The sequence below is a fragment of the Siphateles boraxobius genome, unplaced genomic scaffold (assembly GCF_051911475.1).
Source record: "Siphateles boraxobius isolate OS27281-9 unplaced genomic scaffold, OSU_SipBor_1 1, whole genome shotgun sequence".
In the NCBI taxonomy this organism is placed as follows: domain Eukaryota; kingdom Metazoa; phylum Chordata; class Actinopteri; order Cypriniformes; family Leuciscidae; genus Siphateles; species Siphateles boraxobius.
In genome coordinates this window covers 19,322,513-19,337,196 of record NW_027508699.1, presented here as the reverse complement: position 1 = coordinate 19,337,196, position 14,684 = coordinate 19,322,513, and the positions used below count along the sequence as shown (strand labels likewise).

Sequence of the window (14,684 nt, the reverse complement as noted above, 5' to 3'; positions counted from 1 at the left end):
GGGTCCTGCCCGCGTCCAGCATGTCCAGATGAAAGGAAAATACTAGAGTACTTCACATATGTTTGGGTCTACGTTTTGTGCTGCACACCAGCTTGTGAATGCTGACCACTTGGGGGCATAGAGGCGTCTGGTAGACTGTTCTCTAACTTCAATTATGGTATTTTGGACTCCTTCTGGGAGGTCCCTGGGTACCCATTGAGGGGCCTTACATATAGGGCCCACAGATCTGGGCGGGGGTGCCAGATTGAACCATTCGCCTGCTTGAGGAGGTCCTTCCTCAGTGGTATGGGCGAGGGAGCTGCCTTCAGCAGCTTCGCCAGGTCTGGGAACCAAGTTTTAGATCTCCAGAGGGGGACTATGAGAAGGACTGAGCACTTGCTCTCCCTAATCTGCTCGATGACCTGTGGGAGTATCGAGACTGGAGGGAACGCATCCCTTTACTTTGAAAAGAATATTGGGCAGTGAGCATTGTCTTCTGTGGTGAAGAGGACGACCTCTGCCTGGCCGAAGGTGCTCCAGATCATGTGAACCGTCTGAGGGTGGAGAGACCATTCCCCTGGGGGGATATTGTCTCTGGATAACACATCCGCGCCCTGGTTCAGAATGCCTGGTACGTGCACCGCCCTTAGCGAGCACAGGTTGGCATGTGCCCAAAGGAGGAGGAGTCTGGCCATAGCGTCCATAGGCGCCCTCAGATCGGCCACCCTGGCAATTTATATAGGACACCACTAACATGTTGTCCATGCGGACCAGGGCGTGGTGTCCGGCCAGTTCTGGGAGGAAGGTTTTCAGGGCTAAATGAACCACTCTCATTTCAAGGCAGTTGATATGTAGCCGCTTCTCTGGGCGGCCGGAAATTGACCTGCCCTCGCACAGTGACACCAACCAAGGTGGGAGGCATCTGTTGAAACCACTTTCCTTCTCGAGACCAACCCCATGTCTACGCCTGACTGGTACCAGTCGTGCGCTTCCAAGGGGTCAGGGCTTTGATACAGCCGTGATCCAACTTGATACTTAAGTGACCGAAGTGCCACGCATGAGCTGGCACTCTGCGTTTCAGCCAGCACTGCAGGGGACGCATGTGCAGTAGGCCTAGTCGGAGTACTGACGACGCAGAGGCCATAAGGCCGAAACCCTCTGAAACGTTCTGAGCGGCCTGTGAGAGCCCACTTTCAACGACACCACTAGCTTTTGAATAGTGAGGGCGCTGCCTGGCGAGAGCCACGCTTTCATCTGCCTTGAGTCTATAACTGTTCCCAGGAAGGCTGTATGCTGGCTGGGAAACAGCGTGCACTTCGCGAGATCGATCCTGAGACCCAGGCATTCAGAGACAGACCAAACGGTAGGACCGTATATTGATAAGCCAGCCCCTCGAAGGCGATTCTTAAGAATGACCTGTGGTGGTGGGCTATTTGGATATGAAAGTAAGGATCTTTCAGATCCACTGAGAAGAACCAATCCCCTGGGCGAATTTGCACAAGGATTTGTTTGGTTGTAAGCATCCTGAATGGCCGTTTCATAAGGGCCTTGTTCAGGTGTCTGTGATCTAGAATTGGCCACGTCCTACTTCGGAACGAGGAAGTAGCCACTGTAAAAGCCTGACTCGCTTAATGATGGGGGAACTGTCTCGACAGCTCCTTTCATTAGTAGGTTTGACACTTTGGTGTGAAGGATGTGAGCTACGTTGCTTCCCACCGATGTCTCGACTTCTGCGCGAAAGCGTGGGGGTCTGCGAGCGAACTAGAGCGAGTAGACTCGCTCGATTGTTTTCATTACCCAATCTGATACCCTGGGGATGGCCTGCCAGGCCTTGGCCTTTGTGGCTAGGGGTTGAATGAAATCTGGGGGCGGGCCACCGTGTGAAGGGGACCCGACCGCCTGAACTTTGGGAGCTAGAAAACTATTCTTTGGAGTGTGTTTTGGTTTGCTATAGAGACAGTATTTAATATCAGTGGCGCGTGCTTTGTAACGGGCCTGGTGACTGTTTTTTTTTACATTTCCAGCCGCCCGGACTGTAAGGGAAGCTGTTAGGAAAACACTCAGTTTTCGCTCTGTTTGAGCCGCTGTAAAAACGCAGTTTTTCTGCAGTGGTGCGTGTCTTACAGCGGGCCGACTGACTGCAGCTATAGGGGGTGTTGATTGAAAAGTGCTCTTTTGTGCTTTATTTGGGTCGCTGTTAAAACATCGTTTGTTTGCAGGGGTGCGTGTTTTGTAACGGGCCCACATACTGCAGTTAGAACATCTACAGTCACCTGAACTGAAGTGGCGACTGGGAGAAGCGCACAAGCTTTCTTCGAGGGAGGTCTGGCCGCAGCGGGACTTGAACGCTCTCTTTTCCCCCCGTCATTTGACTAGGAGGGCTTCCAAGGCTCAGGGACCAACACAAGCTTGGGTCGGGGGCCTTGACATTCCGGGAATGGGTAGCGCTTTGCAGGCTTTAGGTGTCGGTGGCCTTCAGCCGCAAGGCCTCAGGGTCCAGGCCAACCTCATCCATAGAGCGGAGGAGCTTGGCCTGAAACACTTGGAGGATTGCCATGGTGTGCAAAGCCGATGCAGCCTGGCCGGCGACAGTGTAAGTGCGACTGGCGAGGGCTGATGTCGTCGGCAGGGCTTGGATGGGTGGAGCGTTTTGGTTATCCATCCACTATAGGTGGGCGGGCAGAGATGCATGGCCACAGCTTCCTCTAGGGGGGCAACGTGTTGTAGCCCTTCCCCTCAGCGCCGTCAATAGTGGAGAGCGTTGCGGAGGTTGATGTCTTTAGGTGAGCCGAGTAAGGGGTGTGCCATGACTTAGTCAGCTCATCGTGTACCTCGGGGAAGCAGGGTGCTGGTCTTTGACGAAGGGCCTGCTGACACCCCGGCAGAAACCACCCGTCGAGACGGCTTCTGGTGGGCTACTGAGGTGGGGACCACTCAATGTCGAGGCCTTTGACAGCTTTAGTGAGGACGCAAATAAGTTCAGCGTCCCCACTCGCTCTAGCACTGTCTCCGCTGGCTTGGAATTGAGGGGCGGGGTCATCTGTCGAGCCCGGCCAGTCTTCTCCCTCAGATGCAGCCAGTGACAGGCTGTCATCGCCTTGATCTTCAGATGTGGCAAACGAGACGAGTCCTGCCACTTGAGAGGAGGGGCATAGATCCGTCTGCGAGAAGAGCACCAGTGAGGGGGTCTTGCGAGGACAGAGCTAGGCACACGGGGACTGGGCTCGCTCGGTTCAGGCATCCTTTGGCCCCGTCGCTTCTTCCGTCGTGGCTCGAAGAGGGCAGGAAGTGGGGGAGCGCGAGGAGCGGGGTCGCCATCCAAAAGGAGAGCTAGCCGCGAGCGCAGGATGGAATTTGCAACAACGCCGTGGTAGACATTTGCTCTTTCTTTTAGCTTCTAGAGTGTCATGACGGTGAACACACAGAGGCAGGATAGCCGCAGGTTGCCGCCAGGGTGGTGATGGCGCAGTGGATAAGACACATGCCTTTGGTGTGAGAGACCCGGGTTCGAATCCACTGTGAGACACCAATGTGTCCCTGAGTAAGACATTTAACCCCTAGTTGCTCCAGAGGCGTGCGACCTCTGATATATGTAGCAATTGTAAGTCGCTTTGGATAAAAGCGTCAGCTAAATGAATAAATGTAAATGTAACTGCGATTTAGGGTCCGCTGATCAGGTCGCTGGTTCCGCTGCAGAGACTCGTTGACAGCGAAGGCTCGAAGGTCAGCGAAGAAGGTGTTTGCTGAAAAGGAGATTAAATCTGATTCTATGGCGAAAAGGTTTGCTTATATAGGCATAAGCTACGCCCATTCTGGTGGGTTCTGACTGGCCTGGGCACGGAGCAACCCGAATGGTTCGCACGTCTCAGCCGCCTCGCCATAGGTTTGTGCAGTTGCTGCAGCTCAGCCAACAAGGGAGCTAGACGCTCTGCTCTGTGCTCGCTGTGCAGCTGCACTGCGTTTTAAAATAATGGCTTCAATATTCTCGAGAAAAGGAGTTTTCCCTCTGCGTATAGCTATGCAATATGAAGTAAACGTTCTCGAAAGGGAACTGAATTTGTTGCAAAAGCATGATTATTTTAAAACAACATCTTTGGGTACTTTAAATCTGATGCACATAATTCTGTGCACATACTGTGATTCTTGTTTATTAAAATGTATCTAAATTTTTACTGACAGTATGGATTTGATGCTCTCGGCTCTGGATTTGGAAATCTTGACATTGATACCGAACGTCTTAGAGTGAGTAAAATCTGAGCATGTTTTGAAGACATTGTTACATACTGTATTTAATGGCAATTAACAATAAGGATTGTCAATGTTTATCCATCTCTATATATGATAACGTCGTATTCTAGGGTCCACCTGGTCCTCCAGGCTCTCCTGGGAAACCTGGCCCACCTGGTCCCAACAGCCACTTTGGGGGTTTGCTCCCTGGACCTCCAGGTGCCCCTGGCAAGGATGGCAGAGATGGGCAACCTGGACATCCTGTGAGTATTTTCTCTCTTCGTTTAAATCAGCTGCTGAAGAAAGACTCAGTTTATATTTTGTTAGAATTCATATCCCATCTACATACTTATGTTGTGCCTGTCATCTAAAGTTACCTCTGATGTCTAATGCACTCAGACAACTTAAAATGAAGCTACATAAAATAAGTATCAATCTCTGTTCATGTTACCAAATGCCTGGACTGGATTCCATTTTTTTGTAACTGTAACACATTGTCAAAAGTAAAGATTGAGGACCATTATTTTTATTTTTTTATTTAATACTATAATAACACTGCATGTTTTTAATCAAGAAATTACTGTTACTGCAAATTACTTTATCATAATCAGTGGTCAAATATCGAAGCGTCCTAAAATTTCCATAGAAAACAAAAAAGGTGGAGGCTACTGCCACATGGGTGGCGCTAGGGAGGGGCTAGCAGGTGCTTCAGCACCCCCAAGAAAGACCAAAGCACCCCGATAACACCCCCAAACATAATGTCTGGAATCAATTATATTCAGGCTGTATTCTATGGAAGCCGCATGGTGAAGAAAAAAGAAAACTTATCTTGTTATTTCGAGATATTAAGTCGTTATTTCAATATAATATCTCCTTATTTCGACATAATAACAGGGGTTTTCCTGCATTTAATTTTTTTGGCGTATTTTTGTCCCGCAAAGCCTTTTTTGATCGGTGAGTGATGTAGAATAGAATGACTGCTGCTCTTGACAGGGCGCAAACGAGCAGAGAGAGAGAGAGAGAGAGAGAGAAAGAGAGAACGCACCGGCCGCGCGTGCACTCTGACGTCTTCAAACAGCACGAGGGATGTGTTGCTCTCTCTGCCTCGCGCATATTAATCAAAATCAATTGACACGATAGTAAAAGGTCGGAAGACCGCAGTTTCACGTGGAGCATTTGGAGATTTTTTTTCTCCTGAATTACAGCGGTGTGTGAATTGTGCTAAAAAAACACGTTGCCCTATCTTCTCTAAAAAGCGTTCCGCCCATTCAGCTGACATAAACCACATTTCACTAAACAAAAAAACCTATCCAGTGATTAGCTAAATGTTTTCTGTATTGACGCAAATCGTGTGCGATGTCCTAAACTGCCGAGATAATCACACAAGGCTGGACGTCCACTATGAGACGTCCGATACGCAAACGACTCATTTTAACCATTCACCTTAATGAATAGTTAAAACAACTGACTTGTCCAACACTGAACTCACCAGACCTCTGAATCGGTGTATAAAAAATCGGTAACTTAATTAGATTAGTTAACATTTACTATTAATAACTGCACTTCTACAGCATTATTAATGTTAATTTCAATATTTAGAGAGTCTGTAGGCCCACTATATGTGCCATTAAATTAGCGCATTTAGTTTCATTTTTGTTAAAATATTATAATGTTATTTTTTTTATACATATATGCTGATTGTGGAAATTGAACAGCATGAGTAAGATTCGCAATATATCGGAAGATATGATGGGTCAGACATGATTTTGACCACTAAATTAAGTTTTGATTTGTAGAAAGCCTTTCTTTAAAGTGAATTTCGTTTTGTATAAATTGTATCTTAATTTTAATAAATTTTACATCTCTGGCTCAGCGCCAGCCAACGCGCGAACGCACAGTTTGAAGCTGGCAGTTATGTCATGTCACTGTACATATTTTGTCCAGACTTTGACACCCTTGCAAGGAGAGGGGACGAGGCTCATTGTTCACATGAACACCGTGTCTTGGAAAGACAAAGACGGGCCCGTTCACATATTGCGTCTTTTGCGCCCTCAAGTTTGTTATTTCAGATGTACGCGCTCATAAAGGAAGCGACGCGGTCGTGAAAGACGTGGTAGGGCATCTGATTGACTCGTCAAACGCATGCGTTTCGACTGCCAAGGGACTCGCGATTTGTCATAAAAGCGCGCGTTCTTAACGTGCACTTTGTGGTCACGGAAAAAGCGCGTCAGAAACGCGCGTTTTTTGTATCAAAACGTGCGTCCTCGACGTGTGATCTGCTATTTAAATGATATTGTTTCTGTCTGCAGGTGTTTTATGCCTCTGAAGTGTTTTTGTAACAAGAAAAGAAAAACAACTCTCGGTTTCAAGTTCACTGTTTTTTATTTCAGCACCTCGGACAGTCCCTTAATCCCTTCGTTCGAGACACATCTCGCAAATTTTCCAGTTGTAATTCCGGTAACACTTTACAATAAAGTTTCATACATTATTTGATTTTATTTTTTTAATGCAAAAACGTCTCAGGTTACGACTGTAACCCTAGTTCCCTGAGATGGGAACGAGACGATGCGTCGATGACGCTTTGGGAACGCCTTTGCGTGACTGAGCCTGAAGCACTACTGTCAACTAGTCCAATGGAATGAATGAAGCATCACAGGCGGGTGACGTCATGACCAGGAAGATATAAAAGCACATCCGGTGCAATGCTCGCCATAGCTTATAGAGCTGAAGCAAAGTCGATCGCAGGGATGCAGGAAGTATGGCAGGGAGACGCATCATCTCGTTCCCTTCTCAGGGAACTATGGTTACAGTCGTAACCTGAGACGTTCCCTTTCGAGGGAACTCGCGATGCGTCGATGACACTTTGGGAACGATAATACCCAATACGCCATAATTACAAAATGCCAGATGATAAAACTGTAGACAAATTAAGTAAAAAGCACCTGGGATCCTGGGGCAGCTTCCAGGTCCAGGCTATAAAACCTCACAAATGTTAGCGGCGAGGACCAACCCGCCGCATCACAAACCTCCTGAAGGGAAAGCACCTTAGGGACGTAACCCTGCTTAGGGTATAAGAACGCCTTAACCATACCCGGTGCAAATTCCAAACAGATGGGAGACACAGAAAGAGCCTGAAGGTCTCCGACTCTTTTTAGGGATGAAATGGCTAACAGAAAGTTAGTCTTGAAAGTGAGAAATTTTTCTGAAACTAAATCTAGGGGCTCGAAGGGAGCCCCAGACAAGCCTTCCAAAACTATGGCCAGATCCCATGCCGGCACCCTAGTTCGAACTGCAGGCCTCAACCTCAAGGTGCCACGAAGGAAACGAATAATCAGGGGGTCTCGATCCAAAGATGTAATACCCACAGGGGCGTGGAAAGCCGCAATGGCCGCCACGTAAACCTATAAGGTAGAATGACATAAACCTGACGTGAAACGAGACTGGAGAAACTCAAGTACTGTGTTGACTGAACAGTTAACTGGATCTCGCTGCTGTTGGTGACACCAAGACGTGAAAACTTTCCACTTAAGTATATATAATTTCCTCGTGGCTGGAGCTCTGGAGCTAAGAATAGTCTCAACGACCTCAGTCGAGAGACCACTCTCCAAAAGTTGGGCCCCCTCAGAGGCCAAACCCATAGGTTCCAAATCTCCGGTCGGGGGTGAAATATTGTGCCCCCTGCCTGAGACAGAAGGTCTTTCCTGACAGGAATCTCGGAAGGAGGGACGTCTAGGAGATGAATTAGGTCCGCAAAACAAAAACAACTCGGCCAGCGTGGAGCTACTAATAATAGACTTACTCCGTCCTGGCTGACTCTCTCCAGAACTCTTGGGAGCAGAGAAACAGGGGGAAATGCGTACAGACGTAGCCTCGGCCACGTCTGTACCATAGCGTCCAACCCCAAGGGGGCTGGTTGCGTGAGGGAGAACCAAAGTGGACAGTGCGTCGTATGCTGAGACGCAAACAGATCCACTTCTGCTTGGCCGTAAAATTCCCAACTGAGCTCCACCCGCCTCGGGGTGGAGTCTCCATTCCCCTGGCCTCAGCCCCTGCCTCGACAGGGTGTCTGCTCCTATATTCTGGTACCCTGGGATAAACACTGCCCTCAGGGAGAGTATCTTCCCTAGGGACCACAAGATGATCTGGTGCGCCAGTTTGCAGAGTGGACGCGAACGCAGACCCCCCTGTCGATTTAAATAAGAGACCACCGAAGTGTTGTCTGTATGGACGAGCACATGATGGCCCCTCAGGTCTGGGAGGAAATGTCTCAACGCATTGAAGACGGCCATCATCTCCAGGCAATTTATGTGCCAAGAGAGATGATGGTCCCCCCACAGACCCTGAGCTGAGCGGCCTTCCATTACCGCTCCCTAGCCGGTGAGAGAAGCGTCTGTCGAGATAGCAACTCAATGGCAAAGAGCTCCCAACACCGGACCCTGGGACAGGAACCAATGTTTCCTCCATATAATCAAGGCGCGGATGCACCGCCGCGTGATCTTGATCATACGAAGTGGGTTTCCCCTCGGGGAGAACCCTCTGGTCCTGAGCCACCACTGCAAAGGTCTCATGTACAGCAGGCCAAAAGGTATCACATTGGACGCCGCTGCCATGAGGCCTTACAGTCTCTCGAACTGTTTTGCAGTGCGTGACTGGCCTAGCTTCAACTCTTTTGTGGCTGTGATGATAGCAGCTACACGAAGGGGCGATAGTGTGGCCCGCATCGTGACTGAATCCCATACCACACCAAGAAAAGTGGTTCTCTGTAGTGGAGAAAGCACACTCTTCTTGGCAATGAGTCTCAACCCCAATTTCTTCATATGAGCGAGAACGACATCTCGATGCCGAACCGCTGACTGTTCTGATTCCGCCAGAATCAGCCAGTCGTCAATGTAGTTCAGAATGCGTATGCCCTGCAGCCTGAGCGGGGCCAGAGCTGCATCTACGCACTTCGTGAACGTGCGGGGTGACCGAGCTAGACTGAAAGGAAGCACCCGATATTGGTATTCTTTGCCCCTGAAAGAAAACCTCAGGAACTTCCTGTGTTGAGGGAGGATGGAGATATGGAAGTAAGCGTCCTTCAGATCTATCGTGACAAACCAGTCCTCGGATCTGATTTGAGTCACTATCTGTTTGAGACGGAGCATCTTGAATTTCAATTTCATGACCGCACGATTCAGCAAACGAAGATCTAAAATTGGACGCAACCCCCCAGCCTTTTTTGGAACAATGAAGTATCGGCTGTAAAATCCCGATTCTCTGTTGGGGTAGCACACCTGTTCTATAGTTCCTTTTGCTAAGAGAGAATTAACTTCTTGCTCCATTACCAGAGCCTGCTCGGGATGTACTACCGTGAGTAACACCCCGTTGTAACGAGGCGGAGGAGAACCGAATTGGATTCTGTAACCTTTCTCTATTATCTACAGGACCCAAGGAGATATATTCGACAGATTCTTCCACTCTGTTAGAAAATCTACTAAGGGTACCAGTCTCTCGATACTGGCCTCTGGTGTTAAAGGAACAGCCACTTCGGCGACCTGAAGCATATTGGCAGGAAACAACCGAACTGACTGTTTTTGAACCCCCCTCAGAGGGCTCACGTCCGACGCAATGTCGAGTCGACACTGCGCCGAACTTTCACTGGATACCACTGCGCCCCGAAGCACCGAGGGTGGCGGGGTTGGCAGACTGGTCCCATGAGGACCCCGAAGTGGAGCGGGCACCGTATTCTGAGGTGTACACCGCTCCACCCCGGTTGGGGCTGTCCTCGATGGTCTGACGTACATAGCGTCAGGACCTTTTCTGAGCTGATGCCTTCCTAGCCATAAGTAGGGTCCTCAGATCCGGCTTAGACTTAGCCGACTTCGGCTGAGAATGTTGGCTCGGTCCCCAAGATTTATTCGGGGGAGCACGAGACGCAACACTTATTTTTTGTTGCACACGGTGCGAGGAGATTGGCTGGGGATGCTCACGCCCAGCATCCCCAGGGGGATGGACTCGGCGAGGAAGGAATTTTTTAAAAGCCTCAGATTGTTTTTTATTTTCTTGAAATCTTTCAACAACCGAATTCACAGAGTCACCAAAAAGACCAGAGGGAGAAATAGGGGCATCTAAAAGAAAAGCCCGATCTTTATCTTTCATATCTGTCAGATTTAACCAAAGATGTCTCTCAGTAGCTACGAGGGCTGCCATAGACCGCCCAATAGCACGGGCGGTCTCCTTCGTAGCTCTGAGAGAAAGATCTGTAGCCCGACGAAGTTCTCGAATTTCGTTGGGACTAACTCCCTCACTCCTATCTATATCCCCCAGCAGATCTGCCTGAATGGCTTGGAGCACTGCCATCGTGTGCAGACAGGCTCCAGCTTGACCTGCTGCCGTATAAGCCTTACCCACTAAATTAGATGTGGTCTTTAGTGGTTTATTCGGCAACACGGGATCCTTCAGGGACGATGCTGACCCAGGAGACAGATAGCTTGCGAGCGTCTGTTCCGCTGGGGGCATCGACCCATAACCAAAATCTTTCAGCCCCTTTACATTTGAATAAGTATGAACATGGGGACTAAAAAGACGTGACGAATATGGTTTATTCCATGATCTACATAGCTCACTATGTAGATCAGGAAAGAACGAAAGGGCCCGTGATTGAGATGATGCATTAGAAGGGAGAAAACACTCATCTTATTTACTTTTAGGACGAGAATCTCTCTTTTCTGCTGGTCAGTCAATACACAACTTATCTACAGCATGAGTTATCACCTCAATAAGCTCCTCATGTGCTGGTGAGAGGGATGGCGAATCCTCTCCCCTTATTGAATCTTTATTTGTGTTTGTGTCACTCTCACCGATGCTCAGTAACTCTACCTCCTCAGAGCTAGAGCACCTAAGCAACGGGCTCTCTTCCCTGGCGGAAGAAGCCGCAGCGCGGGCTTCCGATACCGGCAAGAGAGCAATGGATCCTTCGGGTAAAGGAGGAGATAAGGCAGAGCCCGTCCCCAACCCCGCCGAAAGATCCATTTGCGAACCCCAAGTGAGCCTTCTCGAAGCTGCCTCGGCAGCCGCGGGTCCAGAACCCCGAGGTTCGCGAGCCTGTCCATCATCCTCAAATGTGGACAGACGGGAGCGGAGCATGCGGAGCAATGCTGACAGTCAGCCCCCTTGAATGTTGACATAGCATGCTCCACTCCCAAACAAACTACACAAAGCTCATGTGTATCTCCACCCGTGATATAACGAGGGCAAGGAGAAGCACAGGCTTTGAATAGTTGTTTCGCCATAATACAATATAATGAGAGACAGACAACAATAAATATAACAGACAGTTTTGACACAGAGCCCTTTGCTGAGGCACAAAAGCTAACGCGAGCATTGCACCGGATGTGCTTTTATATCTTCCTGGTCATGACGTCACCCGCCGGTGACGCTTCATTCATTCCATTGGACTAGTTGACAGTAGTGCTTCAGACTCAGTCACGCAAAGGCGTTCCCAAAGCGTCATCGACGCATCGTGAGTTCCCTCGAAAGGGAACCACAAATTTCTGGCGCGCGTTTTCCGTGACCACAAAGTGCACGCGTCCCGCATGCTTTATGAATACTTTAGCTTGCCATCAGTGTTGCCAGATGTACGATAATTGTCGTATTTGTATGATAATTTTGACCTCTGTACGATGTACGATCAATAATGAAAAAAATCCCATAATGTACGATAATTTCAGAGTTTTCAGTCGTTCGTCCAAACACACATCCTACCGCTTCTCTCTCTGACCCAGAATCATTTTGCAGGCTCACCTGCCTGCACGCAAGCACGTACACACACAGACACACACACACACACACACACACACACACACACACACACACACACAGGCCCGCACGTCAACACTACTCCATCTAATCCATCCTATATGTTGGGATAAATAGCTGTATTCTGCACGTTTACGTCGTGTACGATAATGTTCTTCCAAATACGATCATTTTGAACTTCTGGTACGTTAATTGGACATTTCCAATCTGACAACACTGCTTGCCATATGCATGTGGTGCAGGCTGCAGCGCGCTCGTTTTTCCAGGCGCGCCTATATGCCGCGGCGAGATGAAAAACATCTCAACTTTTCAGAGAGTGCCGCAATGTCATTTGACAAAAACCAACCGGTCAGCATCGGTCTTTCCGTATTAACAACTTCGAAAGCTCGGCCGAACAGCTGATCATAGCTGTACAGTGCGGTTTTTATTTCTCATCTCCATAAATATAGCCAACTAAACCCTAGATTCAGGCCCACCTCGACTTAATCCAGGCCCACCCATCTGTCACGTTCTGCATCCGCCACATATATTTGCGCAGCTCCCCCTGTCAATGATCTAGCACCCCCTCAGCACCTGCCTTAAAAATTATCTGGCGCCGCCCCTGGTCTGCCAGGACATCTGTTCATTTTACAGACATTTCCTTCACTCCTAAAACACAACACAAATTCACAATGGAATGCCTAATTCAAAATACTGGTAAACACTTGTGATCAGCACACATGGTATCTTTATCTGGTTGTTTTTTATTGGGTTCACCTTGCTTTGCAGTCAGTTGACGTTGTAAAAAAATGAAAATATCCATTTTTGACAAGTCATTTAGAATAGGCTACAGTAAATTTGCTACGAACCGCCAAAATGCAAATTCATCGTGCAACAACTACATAAGCAAATGAGATTGGGGGAGGGGATAAGTCAATTGAATTGGATTTAATTACAAAGTAACATTTTAAAATGTAAAAGAATAACTAAATTAATATGAATATCTATTTTGGGGTTGAGAATATAATTTATTTTTAAAAAATGTTTAGTAACATCTCTTAACATCTCTTAAATTTATCTATTCTAACGTGTATGTCCTTTTGGTCACTTGGTTGTTTCCTTATAAATATCCAGAAATTCATAATTTTTTTCGTCAGGCGTGCAATGTTCTATTTTAATATTATGTCATTATGTACTGTAGTCTAGCCTCTAGCCAATCGCTGCATTGCTGATCATGGTTTTGAGTATCAATATCTGCCCTTTCCAATGAACACAAGAACACACAGTAATATCAGACAACTTAATCCAGATATTTTAATAAATCCACAAATTAATTTGAAGAACCAAATTAGCCAGACATCAGTTATCACAACATCAAGCATCTGTCAAATCATCCCAGATGTATTAAGCAAGGTACGAAAAACGGACCCCAGGGGTGTCAAAGATGGTCCTGGAAGGCCACTATCCTTCAGAGTTGTCCTTGCCTCAACACACCTGCCTGAAAGTTTCCAGTATGCCTTGTGAGATCTTGACTAGGTGGTTCAGGTGATTTTAATCTGGGTTAGAGCTAAACTTTGCAGGACAGTGGCCCTCCAGGAGCAGGATTGGACACCCCTGGTATAGATGGTGACTTTTATAATGTTTTATTGATGTTAAGTCTTGTCATTAGCTGGCGTTTTGATCTGTTTCACATTTAAAGGGTGTTCCTGGTCAGAAGGGTTTAAATGGACAACACGGTCTGAAAGGAGCCAAGGTATGAAAATGACCCAGTCTTGATGAAAGAACTCACTCAATGTCATATAAAACTGAAAATAAAATCCTTCAGAAATGTTCCAGTTTGAGCTCTACACTTCATGACTTTCTTTCATAGGGTGAACAAGGAATAAGAGGGCCCCCTGGACTCAAGGTATAATGTTTATGATATGCAATTTATGATGCATAAAGGTATGGTCACATTTACTGCTGTTTAGGCAATGTTTCACGGATGAAATCCAGTCATTTTATTTGTAATCCACGTGATTGGGAATTCCGCATGAGGGCGAAAGTTTTCCCCATGCAGATAGGTTTAAGTTGGTCATGCAGGTTTGCTGCATTGATCAACAGAAATCTATTTGGTTTGAATGTGACTTCTGTGTGAGCTGTGCTTCATACATTGCTACAGTATTGACAAAAGACAATGGACCTTTTTTTGCTTGTGAAATTTCGCCAAAATGTGACTGGACCTTAAGGCTGCATAAAGTTCAAAAACAACCATTATAATAACTTTTATTTCTCATCATATTATTTGTTTCATTCTTACTTTTCCTAAAGGGTGAAAAGGGTGACTCTGGCCTGAGAGGTCCATCTGGCCCTATTGGACCTATTGGGCCGAGGGGTGTACCTGGACCACCTGGCCCTCCTGGCCCACCAGGACCCTCGAGCAACAATTTCATGGTGGACACTTTGAAGGTCTGAAAATCTACTAGCAATTAATTTAACAATAGATATCCCAGAAGTCCTTTTTGGTCTTTTAGTGGCAGATTTGTGATTAACCACCTTTTTGGAATTTCAAATTCTAAATGCAGGACATTACAGTCAACAACAGACTACTGTTTTGAAATGATCCTGCTGAAATACTTTGATATTCATTCATATTCATTATTGTGATAAGAGTACAGAGATAATCAGATCTTCAAATGTTTCTTTTATACATAAATACTGGT

The 14,684-nt window shown here is 47.2% G+C and overlaps 1 protein-coding gene across 11 annotated transcripts in view; it reads left to right on the top strand.

Moving 5' to 3' along the window:
- The window catches only part of col15a1b (collagen, type XV, alpha 1b), a 115,528-nt gene that overhangs the window by 77,963 nt on the left and 22,881 nt on the right, over positions 1-14,684 (top strand). For all 11 annotated transcript variants that reach the window (XM_077227455.1, XM_077227437.1, XM_077227428.1 and 8 more), the window contains 5 exons: positions 4,159-4,221; positions 4,338-4,469; positions 13,682-13,735; positions 13,853-13,888; positions 14,293-14,430. In XM_077227455.1, coding sequence (XP_077083570.1) covers positions 4,159-4,221; positions 4,338-4,469; positions 13,682-13,735; positions 13,853-13,888; positions 14,293-14,430 — 423 coding nt within the window. The remainder of the gene's footprint in view (positions 1-4,158; positions 4,222-4,337; positions 4,470-13,681; positions 13,736-13,852; positions 13,889-14,292; positions 14,431-14,684) is intronic.